This window comes from Haliotis asinina, chromosome 5, assembly GCF_037392515.1.
Source record: "Haliotis asinina isolate JCU_RB_2024 chromosome 5, JCU_Hal_asi_v2, whole genome shotgun sequence".
Lineage (NCBI taxonomy): Eukaryota > Metazoa > Mollusca > Gastropoda > Lepetellida > Haliotidae > Haliotis > Haliotis asinina.
In genome coordinates, this window is record NC_090284.1 from 24121648 (window position 1) to 24149579 (window position 27932).

Genomic DNA, 27932 nt, shown 5'->3' on the forward strand with positions numbered 1-27932 from the left:
GTCTTAAAGTATCAGTCATAGTGAAGTGAATATTGCAGCTGTTATTCATAACATTATAAGTACGGTTTCTATATATTGCTGTGTCAAATTAGTTCTTAGTTTACACATAATGTAAAAAAATCATTAATAATTTAAAAAATAATAATCCCATTTTCTATCAGAAGCTGACTGACAATATAACTGAGGTAATAACAAATTCAGATAAAGTTGCCAGGTTTCACTTGCTCCAGTATGTTGGGTATCTTATGTTTCATAAAATCTAAATCTCTTTGTGTTATATTACCATCAAATTACCATGATTACATCAACATTATAAAACTCTTGTTAAAATGTTAAGGGAAAGTTGCAGTGATCTGAGTATATAAAAGACATAAAACTGTTGCTTTAATAAAACTTTTAAAAACAAATCTAAAACCTATAAACAAAATAACTTGTATTCAAAAACACTAAAATAATTCCTTAAAACCTGTTTCATATATTGCTCTCAAACTTGAACATAAGATAATTAAATACATTATCTGATGCTGTTCATATAAAAGCCCTAATTCTAACGAATAAGAAATGAAAAAGAATAAAAAAAGGAAGCTAAAATAAAAAGACACAGAAGGTCAAACTAAACATTAACTAAAATAACTTATAATTTGAACACAAAATATTTCAAAGAAATCAAAGACATCTTCACATGCTAAAAGTACACATGAAAATGACTACCATTTAAATGAAATACACACATCCTTAAAAAAACTGTTGACCTTGGGTAAATGAGTCAAAGTTCATCAGTTGTATTTCCTCATGAATGCATACAACACAAATGACTTGAAAAGTAATAATACAGATTTCATTCATCCTTCAGCGCTGACACAAAATGAACACAGTCAAGACACGCGGGAATGTTGGGTATAGACTTCCGTAATGTATCCGCCTTCCTATATATCCAGAAAACCAGATCCTGCATCGCTCATGACTCACAAAGCTGTTTGAAATCTTTCTGGTTCTTCTGATGAAGTGGCTTCCTCCATTGTCTTGGATACATTGTCTGAAACAGCACCAGAGGTAATCTCGTCAAAGGTCTCAAGTGTCTGCTGTAGTTCTTGGTCAAGCGTGTCATCTTTTGGTTGACCGTGGCTGGAAGACTCATTCGAATTGCTCATATTTGGCCCATTTGTTCCTCCACTCACTGATGAGCTCTGACCTTGAATCACAGACGATTGTTCTGGGTTTGTTACTGTGGTTTGATTGTTAGCAGACGCCAGACTAGCAGCACTACTAGGAGTTTCAGGACTTGCTATACTTGATGACCTCCCTGTAACCAAGTCTGATGGTGATGATGCACTCAGTATAGAGTCATCTGATGGGGTCCTATCTATGCTAGCACTGTTTGGTTCCGATGACTGACCAACCTCTGACCCTACACCAGTCGGACTGACATCAGGACCAGCAAACGAAATATCACCACCGGGTAAATTGTCTCCCCTGTCATCATCATAACTAGGGTCTCTGGGTAATGGTGGGCGAACAGGGCCCCTACGGCCTATTGTACTCGCAGTTGACCTATATGTTGGTGGCCGCGAGTTGGGCTGATCAGAGTCTGGTGGGAAGGCAATATGGATTCCTGAGTGTATAGTGCTTGTACGGGATCTATATGAGGGTGGAGGTGAGTTTGGAAGACTTTCGCCATTACTGCCAGTCTGCTGCAAGTATTGCTGTTGTGCCAACAACAGCTGCTGTTGGTACTCTTGCATTGATGCAGCATAGGATGGAGGTGGACGACGGTACTGGAATTCTGGGTACATCACGCCTGGAAGAAGAAGGAAGATATTATAAGAATTATGAATTAATACTTTCACAATAAACTATTGGGATCTGCTGCTGCTGCTGCTGCTGCTGCTTAGAATTGTGTACATAGTGAATCCAGACAGACCAGACCAATAATGGAGGGAAGCCTGACGTGAAACCAATGGAAATGGCAAGGATCTAAAAAATGAAGGTCAATAAGTGATAAAACCCCTTGTAAACATATTGTGAAATCTACAGTGCAACCCATAGTGAAACCCATCATGAAACCTATAGTGCTATCCCTTGTGAAACCCATAGTGAAACCAATAGTGAAACTTAGGGTCATGGTTTGGTATTGGTCTGAAAATGGTTAATGTAAGATTCAAACCAATGGCAGTAGGTTTTTTTTTTAAATTATTGTCTAATCTGTATTACCTATGGCATGTAATAGTAAATCTTAGATGGCTAAATGCATGTATCTTGCCTTCAACGATAATGCTAGGTTCACATCGTCATGTGATTCGTTACGAATGCCACAAATGACCATTCGTAGTTGATCATGGAACTTCTCTGAAATTTCAGGTTTGGATACAAGGTGATCCAAGTCGATAGATTCTGATACAATTTGTTGCACTTGGATGCATTATTGTCATGATCTGATCTCCTGTTCAAGTGCAATCATACATGTTGTGATAGGATTGTCCCTATTGACTCCACGACTGGGTCGCAATCTGACACAAACATCACGATCAGGGTCCCCAATTTTGGATGACGTGGTACATGCAGGTACATTCTGATATGTTCAACACAAACCGATGCAGTCTATTGCGTTAGGATACGATTGTGGTTGCCATGTCTTTGATGATCACAATCGAGGTGATAACTGATTGAGCTACGACTGGACCTTGATGGGTACATATACAGCCTAGGTGACCATGGACTTCATTGTTTCTTGAACTCCTACAGAGTGAACACAACCACTGAGGCGTTCGTCTTGTCCACGACTGATTCTGATCACCAAAATCATGAAGGACGATTAGATGCGATATGTTGTGCTGTGTTACGATTTAATACGATCTCATGCAACAATTATGACTGACAATTAATCATGTTCTTCTTAGAAAATTCTTGAACCATGCGAAACTTTTATACGCTCAACACGATTGCCGGGACTGACCTGAAAATCTGATAAGATCAGTTAGGATCACCATGACTGGTCCATGATTAAGACCACAATTTCAATCGTGACATGAATCATGATAGCGTGAACATAGCATAACATCAAAAACTGTTTCAATCTTCATAGCAACTGCCACAGATGCCATACTGCATACATGGAAAATACACTTCTGACAACATGTTGCATACAACTTGCATGAAATGGGTTACATGCAAAAGGGTGCATTTAACTGTTAATTTTTGCCTGCTTGCTTTGCTTTCACTAGTAGTTTAGTAATTGTCAAAACCTGGTAAGACACCTGTCCCATTCTTCTTTGATAACATAACGCAGCACTGATCAAAGTAAGTCAACACAGTGCTGCACGTGTTATCATCAAGATTATACTTAGGTAAAATCAATACATTCTTCCAAAATCAATAATATCAATAAGCCTTGTTAAGATCAAACTTGTTTACAATGTGTGTGCCTGTCCTTGGAATGGTATAGATCAGTGATACCAAGATCCTGCCTGATAAGGTGTGCGGAATGGTGGGGTAGCCTAGTGGTTAAAGCATTCTCTCGTCACACCAAAGACCCAGCTTCAATTCCCTACATGGGTACAATGTGTGCATGTCTTTAGGACAGCAGTGATCTGTGATGCCAAGGTGCTGCCTGATAAGACTTGTGAGGTGGTGGGGTAGCTTAAAAGTTAACCATCAGCTCGTCACACCAAAGTCTCAGGTTCAGTTCCATGTCATTCAATGTAAAGTCCATTTCTACAGACCCTTGACCTGATATTGCTAAAAGCTGCGTAAAATCATACTCACTCACTAATTGCTTGATGTTTAATTACACATATACTAGACAATAAAACCAAGACAACATAAACTGTGATGCTTAGGGTGCATGACCTAGTAACTCAATGAGTTCAGACACAGATGTCTCCTCCTGTCATCTCTTCCTGATGGAGGTCTGTTGTGCTGATCACACAGTGACACAGAACAATACCACTGCTGGAGTTAAAGTGCCGAGTTATGGACATAGCAGATCGTTCATTCACTCATATCCCTGAGTGCCTCTGAAAGCTTTAAAGCAGGACACCTAGCTAAGGTCCAACAACCAGTTGAACTCTACTTATCTTATCAAGATTTAATGGTCAGACATGCAACTTGAATGTACTAATACATTGTGCCTTCCTGTCTACTGTGAGTGAGTTAAGTTTGACACCGCTTTTAGCAATATTCTAGCAATATCGTGTCTGGGGACACCAGAACTGGGCTTCACACAATGTGCCTATGTGTGGAATTGAACCTGTGTCTTTGCTGTGATGAGTGAACACCTTAACCAGTAGGCCTCCCTTACCTCCCCTTTCTGTAAGTGAGCTGATTTCAATATCAGTCCTCAATGGTTCAGTTATTATCTTGGCAAGTCATCAGTATGAGTGAAGCCATCTGAAGTGAGTGAGTTTGATTTTACGCCGCTTTAAACAATATTCCAACAATACCATAGAGAAGGTCACCAGAAATAGGCTTCACACACTGTGCCCATGTGGGAATCAAATGCTTTAACCCCTGGGCTATCCCACTGCCTCCACATATGAAGGGGCTTCAAGGTCAAGAAACACATTCTAGATCACTGAGCCATAGAGAAAATCTTATGTGTTATAAAAACACATTATTTGTTCTATAAATCTCTACCCCCTTCAAAATAGTGAGTGAGTGAGTATGGTTTTACATTTCTTTAGCAATATTCCAGCAAAATTATGATGGGAGACACGAGAAATGGGCTTCACACACTGTACTCATCAAACTCAAATCATCAAAGTGATGAGCAAATACTTTAACCACTAGGCTACCCCACCTCACCCATCTTGAAAATAAACATCATGCCAAAAGTTTCAATTGTTTATCTCAAGGAACATCTTGGTAATATTAACAGAATAATATGAGATTCCTAAAACAATAATCAACTCGGTCTGGTCTTATTCAATCGTCCCAACACTAATTAGTTGTCAAGAAACCAGTTCCTCTCGTATGCTTATGCTATGTAAACTGTGAAAGGTTTACACTGGACACAGTAAATGTTGCAGCAAGCATTGGTCATACAATGATGACAGAACAGCGTGAGACCCGAGTCGGTGATCACGACATCATTATATTCTTCAGCTGTTCACACTCCCTGGTAGCAAATACTTAAACTGCTGGCAAACAAAGATGATGGTTCGCAGACACTCTCAACATAAGTCACAAAAACTTTTCTCTGCTCATGTATGCTCAGTGGAATATTCACTGTCACTGTCTCGTCAACACATGCAATAGATCATGTGTCTAGGTTGTAGCTAATGTCATAGAGAAAAACATGCATCTGATGTGCTGTGAAACAGAAGTCCTTAATAACTGCCTTCAGCAGGTTGTGTGTGGTGTCCTTGATGATTGTCAATTTGAGAAGTCACTTGAGACCTGAGTGACATCTGCAACATATGTCACATTTGGGATTTCACTTTCTCAAGAAAGTACAAATTCTAGTACTTTTTATGGTTGAGTTCCATCCGGGATTCAAACCCGCCCCTAATCGCCAGCACACAAAGTCAGCTGCCTTGCCCACTCAGCCACCGCGACTTCCACAAAATATCTGTATCTGAGATATCTGTATCTTTATATGGATGGAATATAGAAACTATGTCTGTACGTTGATCTTGTGGAGACTTCAGACATTTTCAACTTTCTACTAATAGTTAAGAAAAGTCTAACTGTAAGGTAAAGACCTTGACTGTGTATATTTTTCTGGTGACAGTAAATATGAGTATGTTTTTACACACCTTTTAGCAACAGTCCAACAACATCACAGCAGTGGACACCAGAAATGGGCTTCACACATTCTACCCAGTTACAGACTCGAACCCGGGTCTTTGCTTTAACCATTAGGCTACCAAATGATAATAAATAAGGTGTGTCTGAAGTTCACAGTGTAAAGATCCATTGTTATGTCTATCTCTTTATTAATGATATTGTCTGAGCATTGATCCTGTAAAGATTGAGAACTTAGATAACACCATGTTCCTATTTAGTTCAGGGTAAAAAATATTGCCAAAGTGGGAGTATGTTTTAGTCTGTGTGTATGGTAAAAAATATCTGTTTATTAAATGCAATAAGAATTCTATGCACACCAGTTTCACAAGCGACAGTCCACACCAACAGCAAATGATAACACATCATCAATGAGGCCCCACAAAATGACATATTCATCGTTAGTCACCTCTTACAAAAAGCATGGGAACAGAAAATCTGTATTGCCTCAGAAATTCAAAGGGGTTATTCGGTGTAGTGGATAGTTGAACATTTCCATCAAATGATACTTACCTCCATACCAGTTGCTATCTCTCTGTCTGTACGCCCTTCGTGTTTGGCGGTCTCGTCGACGACGGAAATCCCCGATATTGAAAAGTGCATGTAAGGGCTCATGTCCCCTAGGGGTGCACTTCCAGCCGACGCCCACCACAATCACAAGCAATACTCCCAGACCTGGAACATAAACACACACATTACCTTTATGACCAAACATAAAATATCCTTTAGTATCATTGGTTTTTCAGTGTATTATATCTCTGTCCTAATGAACCAACAGATTGTATCCCTGTTGTGAAGATCAATGCTCAGGCTGTTAGTCACTGGACTGTCTATTGCAGACTCAATTGTTTATAGACAACTGCCATATATCTGAAATATTGCTGAGTGTGGCATAAACCTAAACTCACAAACAGCCCAAGACATCAGAACCAAGATCATTGCTCACTCTATTGATCACTAGATTTCCGGGTCCAAACTCAATTATTTACACATATCTGGGATATTGCTAAGTGCTGCATAAAACTAAACTCACTCACTCACTACTCACTCAGGACCCATTCAACACTACAACTGTTTTAAATCTGGTTTCAATGATACAATACTAAGAAACAATGTTCAGTCAAATCACATGCATAAAGATATCAGTGTTTGATTTTCGTATTGTCTGATTTAAAAACATGAGCATCTTGCATCATACTGACTCTCCTTCCTCGTCTCAATTTTCACAAACAAATATTTCCCTTTATTTCTAAATTCATAAATATGAATCAGTACACAGAAGGGTCACACACAGGAATCGAAGCTAGCTCTCCAGCATGGTGAGCAGACATACTGAACCTCTACTTTGTTTCAAGTCTATTGTATGGTATGGAATGTCTTGAGATCACCTTAGCGCAAAGATCGCTTTGAACAATGGCACCCTGAGCAAATAAATGGATGGAACTAGCACACTGAACTTTAATACCACTTTATGACCTAAATCAATAAATGAGACTTAAAGCCTGACTAAGACCTCTGCCAGGGTAACATAGGCTGAAACTCAAAGATGCAGCGATTTAGGCAACCCAGTTCTCACTCTCTGACATCAATACAATGTAGGGTGTTGCAATACATCAACACCATCAGCATGTTTTCAATACACTGCAGTCAACACTCTCAACTGTGACCAGTCAGATTAGAGGACTCTATATGTAAGAGTATCTCAATGTAGCTGCAGTCCTATATACAGTCACCTCCAGAGTCCTGTTCAAAACAATAGCGCTAAGACTATGTTAAGTCTGTGCTAAGGTACAGGAGTTCCCGTCATCATATTGTAAGGTTGTGGTTTAAAATCACCCTTGGCACTGTCCTGGCTATATAGCTGTGGCCGCAAATTGACTTGACAATCCAGTGACTGATATCATGAGTACCAATCCATGCAGTAAGGGACAAAAATAAACCATTAACAGTTAGTCATCTTTTACAATACTAACCTAATCCCCTATAGGTTTGCAGGAATAATGTCTTTTTACAGTCAAAATAATAACAGACAAAATTAAGTTTAATTATTTTGTAAATCTAGTTGTGAAGTGCTTGATCTTCCTTCTGCAGTTGTTAATGATTTACTGAACCCACCTTAGCCATACTGGACAAAAGTACCTAGGGATATTAACTAGGACGTAAGCTGTGAAACTATGTATAATGATCTGTCTACTCACTGACACACTGATAAAATATCAATCATAAAAAAGACAATATCCTTAACTTATTTTGTCCAGTGTATGTTGAACCACATCTGGACAATCAGTAGCATCACTGCACAATGCCACAAAGCCAAACAATCCACTAATTAACACCACCATATTGTACCTCCAATACTACACATATTACCTCTGTTCTAATTCGGACATCTGACCACCACTTACTTTATCATTTCTATACAAACGTCCCTACTGCTGTTGTCATGGAAACCATAATGATGGAATGTTTGCCAAACAACATCCATCATGATGTCAACACAGTGATTAACAAACATGTACAACAGCTATGTTGCTGGTTTATTGTTTATGAGGTGTGACGAGACCCTGATTGCCTTGTGTTCCTCTGTTGATCTGTGTGTTACAACCACATGTTGAAGCACGGGATCAATTGATACTTGTCACTGTGGTAAACATTAGGTTACAAAACACGGCCAATTACTTGTATTTTAGTGGATCAATTAAACTAATATATTACTGTTATGTCAGTATAGGTATAATGTCATATACCTTTTGAATTTGACATAAAAACTTTATAAATGAGGTTGACACTAAAAAGGATTAGTTTAAAAAAAAGGGAAATGAATTAGTATGAGGTCAAGCTAGTACAGAATGAGTGCATACTTCTGTTTTGTGAGTATAGGTATAATGTCATATACCTTTCAGTTTTGAAATAAATGCTTTATAAATGAGGTTGACACTAAAAAGGGATAGGATAAAAGAAAGGACATGAATTGGTATGAGGTCAAGCCAGTCCAGAATGTGTAGATACTTTTGTTTCTTGATTAAAAAAAATTGTTGATCCCAATTCAAATCATGTGACCATGTCATCCTCATGAGTAAGTTTACACCACTTTTAGCAATATTCCAACAATATCATAGAAAGGGACACCAGAAATGGGCTCCACATTGTACCCATGTGGGAAATTGAACCCTGGCCTTTATACATGACGAGTGAATGCTTAGCCTCTAGGCTACCCCATTGTCCTTGGATCTGCTGAAGGATCGGTCAAATGACAAGGAAGATAGGTAAGTATAGGGGATATCCCACCTGGTCAAACCAGACATACCAGTGGTTGATACCATGAGCACCATAACACAGAACTAGAGTTTAATGGCACAAAAATAACCAAGTCACTGACCTTGACCCTCAAATTCATTTAGGTCACTGTCTAAGTTAGTATACTCAACAATGTCAACCCTGCAATACTGATACCGATAAAGACAGCCAAGTAAACATTATTTAAAGCCCCCTGGAGTCAAAGAATGGTATATTAATATCTCTGGAGACATCCACCTCTTAAATGTCGAAGACCTCTTACACCAATCTCACCCCAGTAAATATAAACCTATACCACTCTTGTCACGTTCTACTGGCATGTTCTTGACATTATAAACAAAGACTCAGGGAACGTTAGGGATGGCACTGGCGGTTCAAAATGGATTATAATATATTGCAATGCCCCATGATGTACTGCAACACACAACATGCAATATACTATTACATAAATATTGCATAAACATAATTTTGAGTTCAGATGCATTCAGAAAGATCATTGCAGTATTATTGTAATACATATCGTGGAATAATAAACCTCCATATGCCAACATATGGTAAAACTCTACACTTTCAGGGCACATGACTCATCATGCAATTCACACATCTCATCAAAAGTATGATATACCGTGTTCACTCCAGTTAACCATACAAAATGTCATCCCAAGATAACTGGATTTAGACTTGTATAACAATCTAGGATATCAAAATTGTTTTTAAAGATGATTTGGTTCAATATGCCTGTTAATGTCCATGAGAACCTCATTATTTAGCAGCCTGAAAGTAAAGAAATACTTGTCAGTGTGGTAGGTGTTCTTCAGAATATTCATATGATGTTGTTCAGGTTCTGCATTAATTTCTCTTACAGTCCCTCAAGCTTACTGTTTGAACATAACAGCTGCACTAACTCCATTGCTATCACCCTTTCAGCTTGGTGCCAGACATTGAGAGATGGAGCATTTAGGTCTGGGAGTGTATGTTAGTGTGGCTCTACAAGATAAATTTGATATATACCTGACTAACACTTAGTAGCAGAAAATACATATTTTTACGGAAACAAATATCTCAGTATCTATGAAAAGGAGCCTTGTGAGATGAGAGATCCCCAAGGAAAATCTACACTAGCTTCATTTTGGGTTTTTGCATTAGAGGGATTAAGTCTAATTTTATGCTGCTTTTAGCAATATTCCATCAATATTAGGGCAGGGGCAACCAGAAATGGGCTGGTCTGTGGCTAGTAAAATTTATCAGGACCACTTAATGATAAGTTTGAAGAGGTCCTGCAGACCAGTGAATTTTGTACTGATAGTTACGTAAATGTATTCATGTTATTTTGAACCAGTAACTCACAGACTGGACACTAATTATTGTCTACTAACTGGTCTTGTGTCAAGCTGACTGTAACATCCTTAGAGTTGCTTATCAGTCCATTCATTCACACTGCACCCATTTATCTTCAAGATCTCCCCCCTGGTTACATGCCAACTTGGTATGTACATCCTTGTCTAACCTGCCCGGTGTCAAATCATTTGGCTGCAAGCCTTACCAGAACGTGTCAGTGGTCAAATGGAATTCCCTCCCTGATGAATAGAAGCTGTCTCAAACAATTCAAAACTCAAAGTGTCATCTCAAAACCTTTTTCTACAAAGAGTTTTATGTCAACTGACATCAATAACACTTTATTCATTTGTAGGCCTATAAGCATACCTGATGTGGAGTTTTGTGCTAAAAAAATGGACACATTATTACCATCTATATTATCATATGGTTCAGGGGCTGTGTGACAGTCAAAAGAAAACCCCTGACCTGACCATCATTGGATTTAAGTCAACACAGGACATGTGTCCTGCACAGCAAGTAAAACATGTTTTGATTGTACATCAACAACATATGACAAAAGAAGGCAGTAAAGGCATCCTATTACCTGATATGATCTTGCATGACTCATGGCACATGAGGGGACATCAACTCACCAATGATCTGCGCATAACCATCACTTTGATAAAAGCACTGAACCATGTAGTGAAACATGAGTCTCGTCATGGTGATGATGAAAAACCCTTATGGATGATACACTTGCAGCCCTGCCTTTACCCTCTGCAGCAGATGTTCATGGTTTCCAAGATAATTTAAGAAACAAAAACATCAACACATGTATCCTGAAAAAAAAAATTTTAGTATCAAAAGTATCCTTAAGTTATTGCAATCTCTCACTATGTCCGTTATAACACCGGAAGTGCATGTTCACTTGATGATGGTATTTTTTTAAATTGATACATAGAGAGATATCGACCATGACCATCTCATACCTACAGAGTCATCTTCAGGATTCCTGCCCCAGACTAAAAGACCTGACGCCACTTATTACCTTGGGACAATAATCCCTGTGTTTTGTTGGTTATACTACAAATCCATGACTAATAATATTCCCACACTTTCATTAATCATATCTTAATTCCCTCTGTCAGGTTTGGGGTTTATCAAGTACGTAAAGTGTTTTGACACGAGAACAAGCCAGCTTCATTAACAAGGACATCAAATCCAATCACCTGGAACATATTCCCATCATTAATCTTGATAACCTCTCATTACTCTGATTGTTTCTACCAGGTGGATATCTCATTATGGGACAGATTTCCCAGCAAGAGAAACACAAGGGCTTTCCCTAACAAGGTTGTCTGTGCTATTTTGAACAGGGCTGCGCTGAAAACCTGCCCTGACATATAATCCTTACATCCTATTACATACATAAAGAGACTGCAGAATTCACTGCATCACTGATTTCTAACTCCATAAACCTGTAAGCTTCTTTTCTCAAATACACTGATTGCCATACTAACCAAAAGGTGCTTTATCACTTGAATTAAGAGTGGCTGCAATCTCAGATGTACATGGATTCAAATTTGTCTTGTAACTACACCCTATGTCTGTTACATTGGAGATACTCTTCAACCAAACCATGACATTTGTCTTTCAGTACCACAGATGATACATATGGACCTGAATCAGGTTCCATGGTGATAGAAACCACATATTTTTGACTTCATAAACAAACAATAATACAATATCCATAGGATACCAATGAGAGATTGAAAGGCTGTCAGAGTGTATCTGATTGATCACTGTTTGAATTACTTTGAAGTCCTTCTTAGTACTTCTCATAGACTCGCAACACTGAACAACCATGTCCATCACCCTTTTCCAAATCATCTGACAAACAGAAGAATTCTTCTTCATGACATGTGTTGTGACTGTGAGTTCAGATACGCATCATATGGTTGCATCTCTATCATATATGACATAATAAAAACATCAATACCTGTGTCTGAAGGATGACATATCACACCAAGATGATAGAACACACCTTTGAATGAACCTGGTACTTCAATGTAATGATGAATGAGTGTGTGAGTGAGTGAGTGAATATTCCAGCAATATCACTGCATGGACACCAGAAATGGACTTCACACACTGTACCCTTGTGGGAAATCGAACCAAGGTCTTCAGTGTGATGAGGAAATAAAGTACTTTAACCACTAGGCTAATGAAGGGTCACATAGCACAAGCTACAAAATTACTGTTCACTAATCACTACTTAAATCACTAATGGACACATTGGTCATAGTATCAGGGTTCTACCTTGATCCACAAACACAGGTGGTAACTTGAAGGTCCTGTAAAGTAACAGTTTTGAAAACTGTATGATTCTGATTATATCTTTAGAGTTTGGAATCAATCACTGGTCATGTGGACTGGTGGATGAAATGATGAACATCACTCCTCTCACAGAAACAACCAAATACTTAGCAAAGTCATAGATGCATTGTGGTTGCATCTGCACACTGCATAAGACCCTGGAGTATAATCACTAACAGACACATAGGTAATCCAGTTCAGGGCTAAGATAAGTTTTAATGCGCCATTAACTATCATTAACTTACAACTATCTTACCGCAAAGAGAGCTTAAAAAATCTAGACCCTGGGACTGTGACACAGACTCATAAGGCAATTGTATAGAAGGAGTAATGTTAGTACCACCTAAACAATGGTGATAGAATGATGCAGTTGGGGGCCATTGTTTACTGTTTGACCTGATCTATGGTACTAAACAATGCACAGTCAGTTCAAGCTGAGGGGTCCAGATTAATCAGCTACAGGAATCCAGGAAGCTGGCTTATACCTCAGGTAACACCAGGTAACTACTCGTTACTGATCCTGGCTTCCTGCGATATGACCCTGAAGCATCCAACCTTTTCCTTCATGCTTCAGCAGTTCACCATGTTGTAGTAAAAATACTGTGTACTACACATCCTGTCCCTTCTTTAACCCACCCAGTCAAGGAATGAAAAATCACAAAGAGAAGATGTTCAGTAAAGAATGGATAGATAAATACCAGCAGGCGATACCTATATTTAACACAGTTATAACTGAATTCAATCCATACTCCATAATATTTGTTTCACAGGAATTAAATCTGCAGTGAGTGAGTGAGTGAGTGAGTGAGTGAGGGAGGGAGGGAGCAACCTTAGTTTTACAAGCTTAGGACTTTATTTTTAATATTTTTTAGCATTTAATGTTCAATTTTAATGTTGTAATTGAAAAAATCCGACTGGAATCTGTAAATCAAGAAATAGCATTGGTCTGGTCTTATTGTTAACAAAAAACCCACCTTTAATCAAATTTCAGTCCCGTCATTGATCATGATTCGTAACCCTCGAAATGTTCGACAAGGAAGCTCCAAAGAGTTTCTAATAAGATCCTGTATGAGTTATCACAGTGGTGAATGGTGGATCCCATAGGAGGCACATGACTAATAGCCTGTCAGCAGCTAGTACGAGATACCATCAATGGCCATATACTGTGTATATCTGCAACCTGAAGTTGCCCACTGGGGCAATCATAGATGAGTTGATTCTCAATAATGGCCTCATAGAATATGACGAACCTGTCCCTGTTTGTCTAGTAGAAGCTGTGTATATTTTATATAGAGACCACTGGGATTTGTCAGCATACAGCACATTGTATCTAAGATCTGTCTGAACTGCATATGTTAGGTCACAGCGAAAGATGTTTTCATATGAAGGATTCAGAATTGAATTTAAAGAGTATCTTTAGCCGAAGCTGTATGTGAGCTGCAAGTAAAAACACAGTTTCTGTATTTAAAAGAAAACACTACTGGAGCATTAGTATAATTAAAATGTCCCTGACGTATCTAACATGAGTGAGATTAAGTAAGTGAGTTTTTTTTCATACCTCTTTTAGCCATATTCCAGCAAATTCATGGCAGGGGATACCAGGAACAGGCTTGACACATTGTACCCATGTGGGGAATCAAACCTTGTGTTCATAGCCCATTGTCAATCATAACATACATTTGATATTTGTGTAAAATGGAAAAGACATTTTAGCGTGAGAAATGACCGAAATAATAGTAGGGTCGAGGTAGAGACTGTTCCGGTCCTATATCTTTTATGCACCCAGTCATCATTTGTCATCCTCTAGATGGGTATACAGATACAGCGGATGACACATAATGTTCTTTGTTAATGATGACGTCATCACTGACTGGTCACAAAGGGTATCTTATCGTGAACCAATTTGTGATTTTAGGCTAAAATAAGAAATGATTCTTATGGTATGTACCTTCTTCATCACAACATCAGAGTAAGTTTCATCAACTGTCAATACAAATGAATATTCTTTTACATACCCATTACTGCTTATCATCACCATAAGGCATAAATATTATTGATGTTATGATTAATATCAGGCCACTTACAGCATATCATATGAATAGCAGTATCATTCAAATCATTTAGAATAAGTACACCATATGGAAACAGTTATTATGAAGTAAATTAACTAACAAACTATAAATTTTCCAAACACCCATATTAACTATGTATAAACTAAACAAAATTTTGTTTGTTGAAGAAAAATTCACCAAAAGAAAACAAAACCCTTTCGGACTGTTCTCAGAGCAGTTAAAACCTTTTTCAGAAAACACTATGATGTAAAAATATTAAAGTTTGTACTGTTGTTAAAAAATACCACAAACAGTATATTGCTTTTTTAAACTCCCTCAAGTCTGACAGGACATGACAAAGGGCCCTCTCAGGAAACCTGCAAGCTTTCTGCATGGTGAACCATGCCCGATTTAATCAAATTCATTATTCAATTGTCTTAAACAGTTCCTCCTTGACCCCTCTGCACTGATCCCTTCTACAAGGGAATCTTCACATTATGCAAATATAATTTGTAGTCTTAATGAAGTATTACCCAAGTTGCCTGGTACAGAGACCTCCAGCAGACAAGAACTCATTAAGACTATCTTTGGTGATAATAATTCAATAATACTTCATACTGAGCATACGCCTCAAGTTAATTGCACCATAAATTTGTTTTGTAGTCTCCCTGAATCGATTGCTTTCTAACTGTCCCTCTGCCGTCTCGATATCTATGGAGATAAGTTCCTTGTGGGAATGTTCTGTTAACTATTCCTGTGATGAAACATATTAACCCTATAAGTGACGGCTACTCTACCCTTCAAAGACGAAATGAACTTGCTGTGATACTGGTTGGTTTGTTGGTTAGCGTTGCACTCAGCAATATTCCATCAATATAGAGGCTGTTCTGTAAATAATGAAGTCTGGACCAGACAATCTAGTGATCAACAGCATGAGTATCATTCTCAGCTTCTTGGATACAATGACATGTGCCAACCAAGTCAGTGGGCCTGACCACCTGATCCCCTTAGTTACTTCTCATGACATGCATGGGTTACAGAAGAACAATTCTAATCCAGATATTCACAGGGCAAACTTGAAATTGAGGTATAGACCATAGTGAAGTACCCTTCTTAATGGCAGTAGCATCACTGTCCATTAGACCCTTCCTTAAAGATATCTGGAAGACTTATTTCTGTGTTTGTCAGAAATGACAATTTGGACTGGTTATTTTACTTAAGACCTATGACTGTTGCCAAGATCATCTCGTCACTTTGTTCTAGTGTAAGGACAGACAAGTATCAAGGTTGCTTGTTCCCTTGTCTTGAGATTGCTTTATAATCTCTCAAATGTACTAAGATTGAGGTATGAGGTAAAAATAATGTCTCCTGCAAAGAACCTTTCAACACTTTGAGCTTAGCTTGCCTTCTTTTACCTTCTGTTACAACTTCTTTCTGCTAAGACCATCTTGTGCAAAGATTGTGAAGTGTTCAGGTCTCCTTGAGCTAAGATCATCTTGTACAAAGATCAAATTGTATTAAGGTCTAACTGAGCTAAGATCACCTTGTACAAAGATCAAACTGTGTTAAGGTCTAATTGAGCTAAGATCACCTTTTACAAAGATCAAACTGTGTTAAGGTCTAATTATACCTGTGTATAAGACAACCTTAAGCTCAGATCACCTTGTCAAAAGATCACTTTGTGCAAAGTGTTTCTAGCACTAAGATCCCCTTGTTCATAAGATCACTTTATGTAAGGGGTGCTCTGATGAAATATTAAGACAACAACCTACAGGACTCAATGAGAAAACTCAACGCTATTAGCACTAATCATCCACATCATGAAATATTACAGCATTAACTAATCCCCTCCTTGTGAATCACCTCTTCATTCTTGTACTTGAAAATCATCCCCCATCAACAATATATTCAGAAAAGTAGTTGTTCCTGTACAGTGTCCCACAACACCACTTATACCTGATGGTAACACAACATTTACACCTGATTGTAACACAACATGACTTTTACCTGATCATAACACAACACACATACCCGATTATAACACATCACTCATACCTGATCCTAACACGACAACACTCATCCAAAATATAGCAAATGTGCAAACTCTGACAAACTGATACAGTTCTCGCCTGGCTGACACCACTGTGGTGATGCTGGCAGTTACATATGACTTTGTGAAAGAAGCAGAAACTACACTTCCTGGTAAACACTTCCCAGCATTCCTGAGTAGCCCCTCTACTCTCCCGCCAGTAGAGCCTACAGTGTGATTCAACTGACCCTTCTAACAGGTACAAAAAAACAATGTACATAAACATGGCTATGACATAGATGAGAAAACATACAGAATGAAAACATGCCTAAACTTTGCTGTAGCAAATGTGATGTTTTCTTGTTTATTTCTTCAAATTAATGTCAATTGTTATGACAAGCGAGAAATTATAGAGGGCTTCCCCATGAATACACAATGGTGGCTTGCTATAATGATTTGTTTTGTGATCAGATGGATTCTCTGTCTGAGGTAATTATTTGGAACCTCAACAAAACTTCAACAACCTCAACAATTAAAGATGTTCAGCAGAAAGCTAGCACGATAACCAGAACTATGTTGAAATCATTGACTGGGAATTTCCCTGAGGTATTATGCTACTCTACAATACAAGTAGTTCCTTTTGTTTTAACATATAACTGAATATGGTCTTATCAGACATTGAGAATTATTCAGGAATATCATGACAGGGGACACTAGAGATGGACATGTCACAATATATTTCTGTGTGGAATCTAATAGGGACTTAAGGCATGAGGAAAAAGTACTTGAACCAGTGAGTGAGATTAGTTTTACGCTGCACTTAGCAACATTTCAGCTATACGGCGACCCTTGAACTAATAAGCTACCACTACCAGGTAGACTAACATCTAGTTTCTGACATAAACTTATGTTACAGAAGAAAAAAATCCTAAATTATGTTCACAAATGATAACATAAAAGGAGCTGACTACTGACTACTTTCTTCATAGTCTTGACTTCGTGAAATTGTGGTATTCCAGACTTGCATGGGGTGCAGCAGGTATGTTTGCTTCAGAGTCTGTATGACAGACTAACTACCAGACAGCCCCACTTCTTTGTTACCACAGTCTGCAGCATTGCAACTATAGGAGGTCAGCCTGAAAACTGGGCCAGACAATCCAGTGGCCAACATTATTAACAACAATCTATAATGTACAAGTGCATTAACACTTAATCAAACAACCCTTGTCGTAGGCATGACTAATGAGATATGTTTGTTAGGTTTGCTGACTTGATTGACACTTGGCTGACATACATTGATGCTTGTGCTTGTGATCACTGGATTGTCTGGTCCGAATTATATTACTTACAGACTGCCACCATATAACTGGAATAATTCTGTGTGTGGCTTAAGAAAACACACCAAACCAAAAATCATCAGAGAATATAAAAATTTGGTAACATGTTCCAATAACAAATGTTCACCACAGTGTCGGGCACTGAGTGTTTGTAAGAACCATACATTAAGCCCAAATGGCAGAGAAGATCTCACTAGAGTCGCATCTTAGCCCCTCCATCTCAAGGCAGGCACTAGAAGGGACAGTAATCGGAAACATGATGCAAATGTTCAGCCAGTAATTGACAGTTATTGGGAAGCTGGCAACTGAATGCTTGCACCATATAATCCCTAAAAGCCTTAGAATGAATCAATGATTGTTTTAAATCCATAAATAAAGAAAGTTGCTGCAGAAGAGGAAGTGAAAGCAAGTGTTTTTATCTTGAGGTGGATGATTCTGAACCATCAAGATGCCACACTATACATATTCATGGTTAAGTTTGATTGCATAAGTCTGAACAAAGCTTTGAGCTTTAAGAACACCATCATTTGCATGATAATGGTGTGAGGATGTACACCGAAACGTCACATCCCCTGCAATACAGAAGTTGTATATCTATAAAAAGTGTTCCTCTTCATCATATACCATCTTCTAAATGCCACTCAAGAAAATTTAAAATGAAATGAAAAAATGTTATCATGTCCGATTTCCTTATTCCTATTTAGAACACAGTTGACTTATCAAAAATCATAGAAACATAATCCAAGAATTAAAGTAAATAACATTGTTATCCTAAACTAAACAGGGTTTTTGTAAATACAGTTAAATATTAGTGGAAGGTTCCAAAATTGAGACAAGTTAATTTGTTGCAATGTTTACAAAAATGTTCAGAAGCAGTTGAAACTCCATAAAGGGGTCACTGTGACACAGGCAGCAGGCTTGTCTTTATTGTACAATATGTCATGAGAATATCCATAAAGATAATGGTATCTCCATGCGATGATGCCAGAGTTTTTAACGCAAGCTGTTGGCGCCATGAAATATAAGCTTAGATTACAGCAACAGCCATTAAAACCGCCAGCCCCATTAGCTGTGTACCTCAGTCTTCTCAACACTATTCAGATCAGTGATTATTTGCTTCGCAAATGTTTCAATATTTGCTATGTTTACTCTGCTGAGGATATCAAGTTTATTCAGATAGTTGAAATCTGAATGTGTATTTTCGGCTTGGTCAGTTTACGCTGAGAAAAAGATGGTGTTTACAATCAGTGCATTCAAGCTAACACCACACTCCAACAACACTTGCAGTGTTCCAAGTTTCTTCATGAGAAAAGATTTAAAATGCATCAGACATTACATCTAATTTTTATCTAATGTCAGTTACGGATTAGATCATACTTTCATTACTTTTTGTTTATTGTGGATAGCTTTGGCCTTATCTACTGTGCTCATCATAATCCTGTTTTCCAAAATATCACCCCTGATGTACACAATTTGGCGATGTGGGATAAACATCAATAATGAAATGAGATCTTTATCTAAAATTAATAAAGATAAATGGCCAGTTTGCAGGGCCCTTACCAGAATAAACAAATGCACCATGCAAAGCTAACCAAAGAGGAAATCCTATTCTACTGACATTATACAAAGCAAACATTTTTTGTTTCTGGCCATGAAGGGGTAGAAATTTCATGCATTACTCTCTAACATTCGATAAGTTTTTTTGTAACTAGTTTTAACTGATGAAAAGAAAGGTGTTGAAATCATGGTGTCATTAATTTTCTAATCAACACATTTGCTACAATTTTTAACTGGTTTGGTTTCAAGAATCAACTACACAATAAAAGCATCAATATATAAGTAAACTTAAAACATTCACAATTAAAGGAAATACTATACCGACCAAAGCAAAGTGACCAGAAAATTTTGTATGCAATAAAAAGTAAAGTGCGAGTGAAGGTTCTAAATTGAAGCTAATCCATCAACGCTTCACTGGTCTTTAACCTGAGATAGAATGAATCCCATCAATATGGTCAATATAAGTCAGCTACCTGTGTTGATCTGCGACAGGCAGTGACTGTGGTATGCTGTGTCTGTGACATATGACAACACACTGATATGGAGGGGGTGGTTTAAAGTATGGGCGGCTATGTTGTTCGGGTTGGACACTTTCAGTGACAGAATGATGAAAACACAAGGGAATCAACTGACATGGTATAGATCAAATGGACCCAAAATTGATTTTGATGGATTTTCAAAATGTCAGATTTACTCAGCACAAACAGTAGGGTTTGATCCTCCAAACAGAATTAACGTTTAGCTAGTACTTCCTCTCATTCAGAGAGTGGTTGATTATGCGAGTGAGTGAGGTAATCATTGGTTACATTTGTAGATTGGTTGAGTGACTGGTTAAATGGTTGGATGAATGGTTGAATAAGTGGTTGAGTGAGAGAGTGAGTGAGCAAGCAAGCTGCTGCTCATTGGGTCAATGACTGACTGGTTGAGTGAGTGGGTTTGGGTGATTGGGTGATTGATTGATTGATTGATTGATTGATTGATTGAGCAAGCTGTTCACTGAATCAACGGTTGATTGGTTGACTGACTGGTTGAGTGAGTGAGTGGACGAGCCAAACACTCCAGCTTCATCACAGCAGTCAACTTATATAAAACAGACCTCTGGTCTGACATTCTGAACAACAACACACCATCAATAACAAGGACCTTCATTAAGCCAGGATATACTCAGGACCTGTCTGATCCCATGATAAACTCTTCTCTAATGACAAACATCCAGGTAGCTATCTAGTTTCCCATACTGGCATTTTATCTGAGTTAGTGATGCTATATGATACATTGTCGACATTCTTCACCCACAATGCCTGCCAACTAGCCCAGTTCAGCTTATCCACAACAATCAGTTGTTGACTGCCATCTTCACCAGGTCCACTGGCTTCACTGGCTTCACTAAAACAGCAACAATTGGAAGAATGGTACAAGTTCAATGTAGGAAACGAGATCATATTTCCATTGTAAACTGAAGGGACCTGTATGTTGCAATGTATGTTGGCCTTTTCACTATGAATAATTACTTTTCTTGATAAATAACTTCTTTCCTCCATTCTTAAGTCCAATTCTTAAAAAAGAGACATGACAGATGGACACAGTGCTTTTTCACCAATCATGCTTTATACCAGAATTCCACTTTTTACCTAATGTATGATTTAAAGGACAGATGATAGAGAACAATTCTCCATTCTAGAAAATATTTACATAGCTTGTTTGTCCAGATCCTCATGAAGAGACAATATTTATAAAATTTTAATTTTTTTTATAAATTTCAATTCTTAATTTTAGCAGGAAGCTATTGACAATGCAATCACAAGACAGCGACATAACAACATACAAAATATATCCATATGTCTCTTAAATGAACACATACAGTGAAAAAAGTAACTAAAAAGGAAGTATTCATAGGATTTTTTTTGTTCTTTGTTATGATTTACTTGCATAATAGATGAACTCACAGATTCATATCCATTCTAAAATTATTCCTTATTCATAATCACAACAATCAATATTTACAACACCAAACACCATTTATGTTACTCACTTGAACTTTTACTTACCACAGAGACATAACGCAAATAAATGTCACTTTTTAAGAAGACAAACGGTTTCCAGCATAATTATTGTTTTATCCATGGTGATCAGAAACCTTGTCCAGTTGTACAGCCACAAAAGCCAAATTGTTATCTGATAAGTTTTTTAAACTGCAGAATAAATCAGCACTCGTATTTTTTCATTTAACAGGAAAGTGGTCATTCGTGCATACTTATAGGATGCATGTATCCATGCTCGTAAGCATACACATGGTGCTGACATATTATTACCCAGATAAGTCATTTGCTTGCTAAACGGTTATATTGACATCACTTATTCCACCTGGTACACATTTTCTGCTGGGTGAACAGAAGCAGTTATGAACAATCTCACCACATGTATCTGACGTGTTAACGTATTCATAAATAAATATTCACATGTTACCCTGTGTACATGATACTGATCATATTTTACAACAGTGTTTTCATTGTAGGTGAAATATACCATCTACCAAGAAAAATGCATAGCTTTTCCTTATGGTAACAAATTAAAAACTGACCTCTAAAATCACCCTTTTTTTCAAATAAAGACTCATCAAATATACATGGGGCCAATCCCTTACTTTGAAATTTGAGTATTTCCTAATTATATGTCCTCACAGAGCTAGCGGATGACTGCCATGAAAGTTGCTTGTTCTAAACATTCTTTCCCTCGGTCACAATGCTGTCAGTGGACAGGTCACGTGAGTATATAGACAGGCCATTATGTAACCACCAGCAAGCACCACACATTACTGCAATAGCATGAATGGTGCTAAATAACTGTGTACCTCTCTTTATGTTCTAGGCACTAAACTGAGTGAGCGACCTACTAGTCCAGGGTCTAATGCTGCTTTCAACCGTATTACAGACGGAGGCAGGGAGCCAAGCTAATGAAAATGTGTATCACTTTGGAAAAACCCACAATACACAGTAGTGTATTCTTTGGAAACATATCCTGGGTAAAACAGGATTCAAACACACAATCATAGGGGCACATCTCTGTGAATCTTTACTTCCTCAACAACTTAGCCATCCTCACATCCCATCTCAAGCAAAACTAGCAGCATTGGATCTATGCTGCTTTTAGTAAATGTTTCAGTTTTGTTACATAACGGAGAATAAAGGTGAGAACTAATGAATGTCAACTTCTTTATTTTGAGGTAGATGACATTTCAGAGTATATTCTTCCTCCTTTATCAGGTGACTGAAACGTACGTATTCATAATAATATATACCCCAAAACATTGTGACACTCAAAATAAAGAGGATAACATCCAGAAAATCTTGCCTTCATGTGACCACTTTAAAATGCTGTTCAAAGAATTTTACCCAGATGATGTTTACTTTAACCACTTGACTACCTAATGTCCCAGATGATGTATACTTTAACCACTTGACTACCTAACGTCCCAGATGATGTATACTTTAACCACTTGACTACCTAACGTCCCAGATGATGTATACTTTAACCACTTGACTACCTAACATCCCAGATGATGTTTACTTTAACCACTTGACTACCTAACGTCCCAGATGATGCAAAACATATTAACAATTTTCAGAGACCAAAAATATAACCCTCTTCCTGGGGCCCATTAAAATACCCACTACGTAATTGAATGCAAATTTTGAATCACCGTCTGTTTAATGTTTAGACAAACACCTGTGATCAAACACCCAAAACAAGGATACAGCAAAGCAAAACAAACAATCAAAGAGCTGGTTAAACTCATTAATTTTCATTATCTCCTTTTGTTCAATAAAACAGTTCAAACGCCAGGTGTGTGGCCAACTTGCTGTGTACCCCAAATTCCTTCATTTGGTCTCCCTTGGTGTTGACCGAAGTGTCCCTTTGCTGACCCGTACTAACACTTGGCAACATGGCCGCTGATCCCTTGTCAAACTGGCCACTGTTCAACAAGGGCACCAAGGTCCCTCCTTCTCTGTCATGGCCACATTCAGCCCCTCTACCATGTCTCTTGGTGCATCAGGGCACACACTCACTACCAGATAACAGTCGAGTTATACTTCGTTTTACCTGACAAATAAGTAACTCACCCTACCTACAGAGAGAAATTACCTCATCCTAAAAGAATAGAAATGCTATGTAACTCACCCTGTTCAAGCAGTGAAGTACATGTTTAACCTTATGAAAGGAATGAGAGACATGTTTAACACACCTAATTGAAGTAAAGAGATACATGTTTACCCCACCTTATTAAAACAATGAGACGTATGTTTAACTCACCTTTTTAAAGGAATGAGATACAATTGTTTAACTCACCTTACAAAAAGGATAAGTTTGACTCACAATACAAAAGGGATAAGACATTAAAGGAATGAGATACTTGTTTAAATCACCTCATGTTCAACTCATCCTTGGAATGAGAGTCATGTTGATCTCACTGAAGGAATGAGAGAGTGAAAGGAAAACCTAGTCATGTTGGGGGACATGAAAAGAGTAAAAACATGAACCCTGATCTTGTGTGGGAGAGACATTTGTGTATCACACCCTTTCACCTTGTTTTGATCATGAAATCTGTATCATGTCCAGAATGGAGATAGAATCAAGTGATTCTCACAGAGGGATGGAAACTAAATCATATGGCTCTCTGTAGGTCCTAAATGCATTGTGATTGCCAAACGGACCCAGGGACCTCCTTTTAAACATGTATAACACTTGATACTTAATTCAAACAAGCCATTTTATCCAACATCTTTCACTTCCATCAAATGCATTTTATAAAAATGTAGTAACTTCCCACAACCTCACATGAATCATTGTACACACTCCAAATTCATTGTGTGCACAGAACCATCCTACCCAACATCAATGCAAAGTTGCATAAAAAACAATTCACATCATTCTCAACACTGACTTAGGAAATAATCTTTTTCATAAATATTAAATTAAACATTGGGCATGTGAGATCCTGAAAGTTCACACGGCAGGTTTATCATTTTCTCAGGAGGGGTCATAAGAGATACACATGATCAATACATTACAAGATCATCTTCAAAGAGACAGAAATATGAAAGCGCTCCAACAAGCTGCCACCTCTCAAGCTGCTTCCGGTGGACATCAAGCAGCAGATGTACAATGGACATAGTTTTTGAATGCGGAACTCTGTTCAGGCAGACACTTCAACAAGGAGGGGGCGAGCAAGGCCTGAGTAATCACTGTGTGTGCAGGTATGCTGTTTTGTTGTTTGAACAATCCACCCTGTGAAAATTCTCAGAGGTATGCAAATTCCCTTAGTTTCCGATCTGTATGGCTTAAAATAATGATAATATTAAGTCATGATGCCGATGCAACAATAAATTTTAAAACCTACGTAACTCAGCGTTTAAAATTCTCATTTGCCTGACCGTCTGGAACAGTCTATTTCATCTCAGACGGTCACACTTCATAAGTAGCTTGTCCAGTGCTCTGGTAGATATTTTACCCAAAACAGTTAATATTTCATAATATCAGACAGATACTGTTGTCATCACAATGAGGTGTTTAAGGTACTATGATAATGTTAAAGTACTTACGATGGGACAGTTCATATTATGAAAACCAATCACAACACTTGTACTTTCAGTTTACCTAAACCAGATGCATTGCCATTAGTGCTATGCAGTTCACAATGTTATATTCAGCAACCTGATTTTTATTTGTTTTTGTCTTTTTATTGTTGAAAACCGGACGGGCAAGTTTGCAACCAGACTGTTAACTGTTTAAAGTTACCAAACCGGATGTCTAGCTTGGAAAGTTGGGGGTTTTAAACACTGTATAAGTATCATGAATAATGTTATGAATTCTGGTGTATAAGACAAATGTATGTCTATGCAAATGTTTATCTTATGACCTGATCTATTTCACTCTATTACAAACTTTACAAACAAGTACTCCTCAAACATGCTTTTATGTACTATGCAATGAGACGACCTCAGAGAGAATTTCAAATCAAATCAATTATTGACACAATAGATGTAAATATTTTTTCTTGCCTTTGGACCAGTGATCAAGATTTGACAGTATGTTCCTTATTTGGAGGACTTCCAACAGAATTTTGTATATCCCTTGATATAATGTACAGCTTGAAGGCATGACCAATGTATGTGAAACTGTTAACAGCTGGAAACATTTCTTTGTACATTGTTTGTAACTATCTGTATTCCCATTTCTGATCTGCACATAAATATGTCATATAACATTGAATCTTCAATGACTGGAGGAAATAAGAAATATCCATCCATCCATCCATCCATCCATCCATCCGTCCATCTCTCTCTTATTTGAGCAAAACGAATAAGTTTTTAGACTCTGTGATATGTGAGTTTATAGCATGTGGGGTACTCTCTATGCATATAGTATTGATACACTATTTACATATCACATTATCATCATACACTATTTACATATCACATTATCATCATAACAGATACTGTCATACACATTCCTTTATAACACAGCCATTAGTAACAGCTTCAGCAACGTGGGCTGACACCAGAACTTTCAACGCTCTTAATATGATAGCTTGGATCACTGTCACATTTGGATCATTGGTCCCTTCAACTGGGGATCAATCCAAGATTTGCACACCTCAGTGTACATGGGAAAATAGTGATCCTGGAGTAACCGAGTCATAACATGCCAAACGTTTTTAATTGCACAAGAATATTAGTCAACTCTTAACAACAAGATCTATTGCTTTTTTCTTAACGCTTTCAAAATATAAAGTATAGTGAATAATGACTTCTACACACAACATTCCTTTTGTGAACATTGTATATCAAAACCAAAATTCTGGATTCGCATTTTTTGCAACAAATGTTAAAACCCTCTTTGAAGTTTAATCATAGAAGGTATATAATTTCAGTGGGCGACCTTGATCAAAAGAATGCACAGGCCTTTTGATCAAAAGTCAGTCAAATTCACCCCCAAACCAGCCTTTGAGGCCATAAGCTATGTCGAAGCTATGACATATCTCCATATACATGGGGATGAGTAAATATGTTTTTCACCACATTACACATTATTCCAAGAAAATCAAGGCAAGAAAAAGAAAAGTGTTCGATGCAGTGCAATCATCTTGGGATTCAAACTTAGGAATTTGGCATGATGACAACACTTTAACCACCAAAAACACCACTGCCCTAACACAATATTCCAAGAACATCAAGGCAGGAACAGAAAAGTGTTCTATGTAGTGCATCCATCTGGGATTAATCTTAGGAATTTGGCATGATGGAAACAGTTTAACCACTTGCAATTACCACTGCCCTTCACAATATTACAAGAACATCAATGCTGGAAACATAAAGTGTTCCATGCAGTATAACCATCTTGGGATTCAAACTTGGGAATATGGCAGCTTGACCACTAGCTTGGCTACAAGAAACACCACTAGATATACCACTGCCCTGTACCTTCACCCCTGAGACATATAGTTCATGGGGCATTTTCTTACCAGTTGGCATTACTAGCTTATTCGACTTGTTCCACCATCTCCACAATCTAGCACCAGACTATGGACATAATATAAATCCTTAATACACATAGACAAAACAAAATACCTTATGCATCCACTTCTTACTCTTAAAATACCACTGTCTACATCAAACAGATTGTCTGATTCTAAACAATTGTAGAAATCTCTTCAACATACACTCGCCTTTTTATAGCTAAGACAGAGAATGTAGACAACCCTGTATACATACAAACAATTTGCTTAAACCGAGATCTCAAACGTGAAACGTGAGTGTGCCAACAAATCAATATTCCTAAAACAGTCAAGCTGTTTCCTACACAATCATTTTATCACTTCCTTTTTTCCTACTTTCACTTCACAGGTACAGACACATGCTTTGAAAAGAGCAGCAGTGATAATGCAAATAGGTATTTTCAGTCATGTTTTCAAAATGTATTTAAGTGCAAAAGCATCTTGCATTTTCATACACTGATGATGAATGTAATAAAACTTATATATAAATTCAAAACTATAGGTCTAACCAGTTATTCCTCACAAAAATATGCATTCCTTACACTTTCACCTATAAAACATTCAAGGTTTCAAACAAAGAATACTACAATTCAAGGCATTTATAATTTGGATTTTATAGCAGTTTTGAAGTT

The 27932-nt window shown here is 37.7% G+C and overlaps 1 protein-coding gene across 1 annotated transcript in view; it reads right to left on the minus strand.

Annotated features, from left to right (window-relative positions):
* Window positions 1–343: 343 nt before the first annotated feature.
* The window catches only part of LOC137283182 (uncharacterized), a 44826-nt gene continuing 17237 nt past the window's right edge, over window positions 344–27932 (minus strand). The window contains exons 3-4 of the mRNA XM_067814626.1: window positions 6295–6456; window positions 344–1798 (exon numbers count right to left, since the gene is read on the minus strand). Coding sequence (XP_067670727.1) covers window positions 966–1798; window positions 6295–6456 — 995 coding nt within the window. The 3' untranslated portion in view covers window positions 344–965. The remainder of the gene's footprint in view (window positions 1799–6294; window positions 6457–27932) is intronic.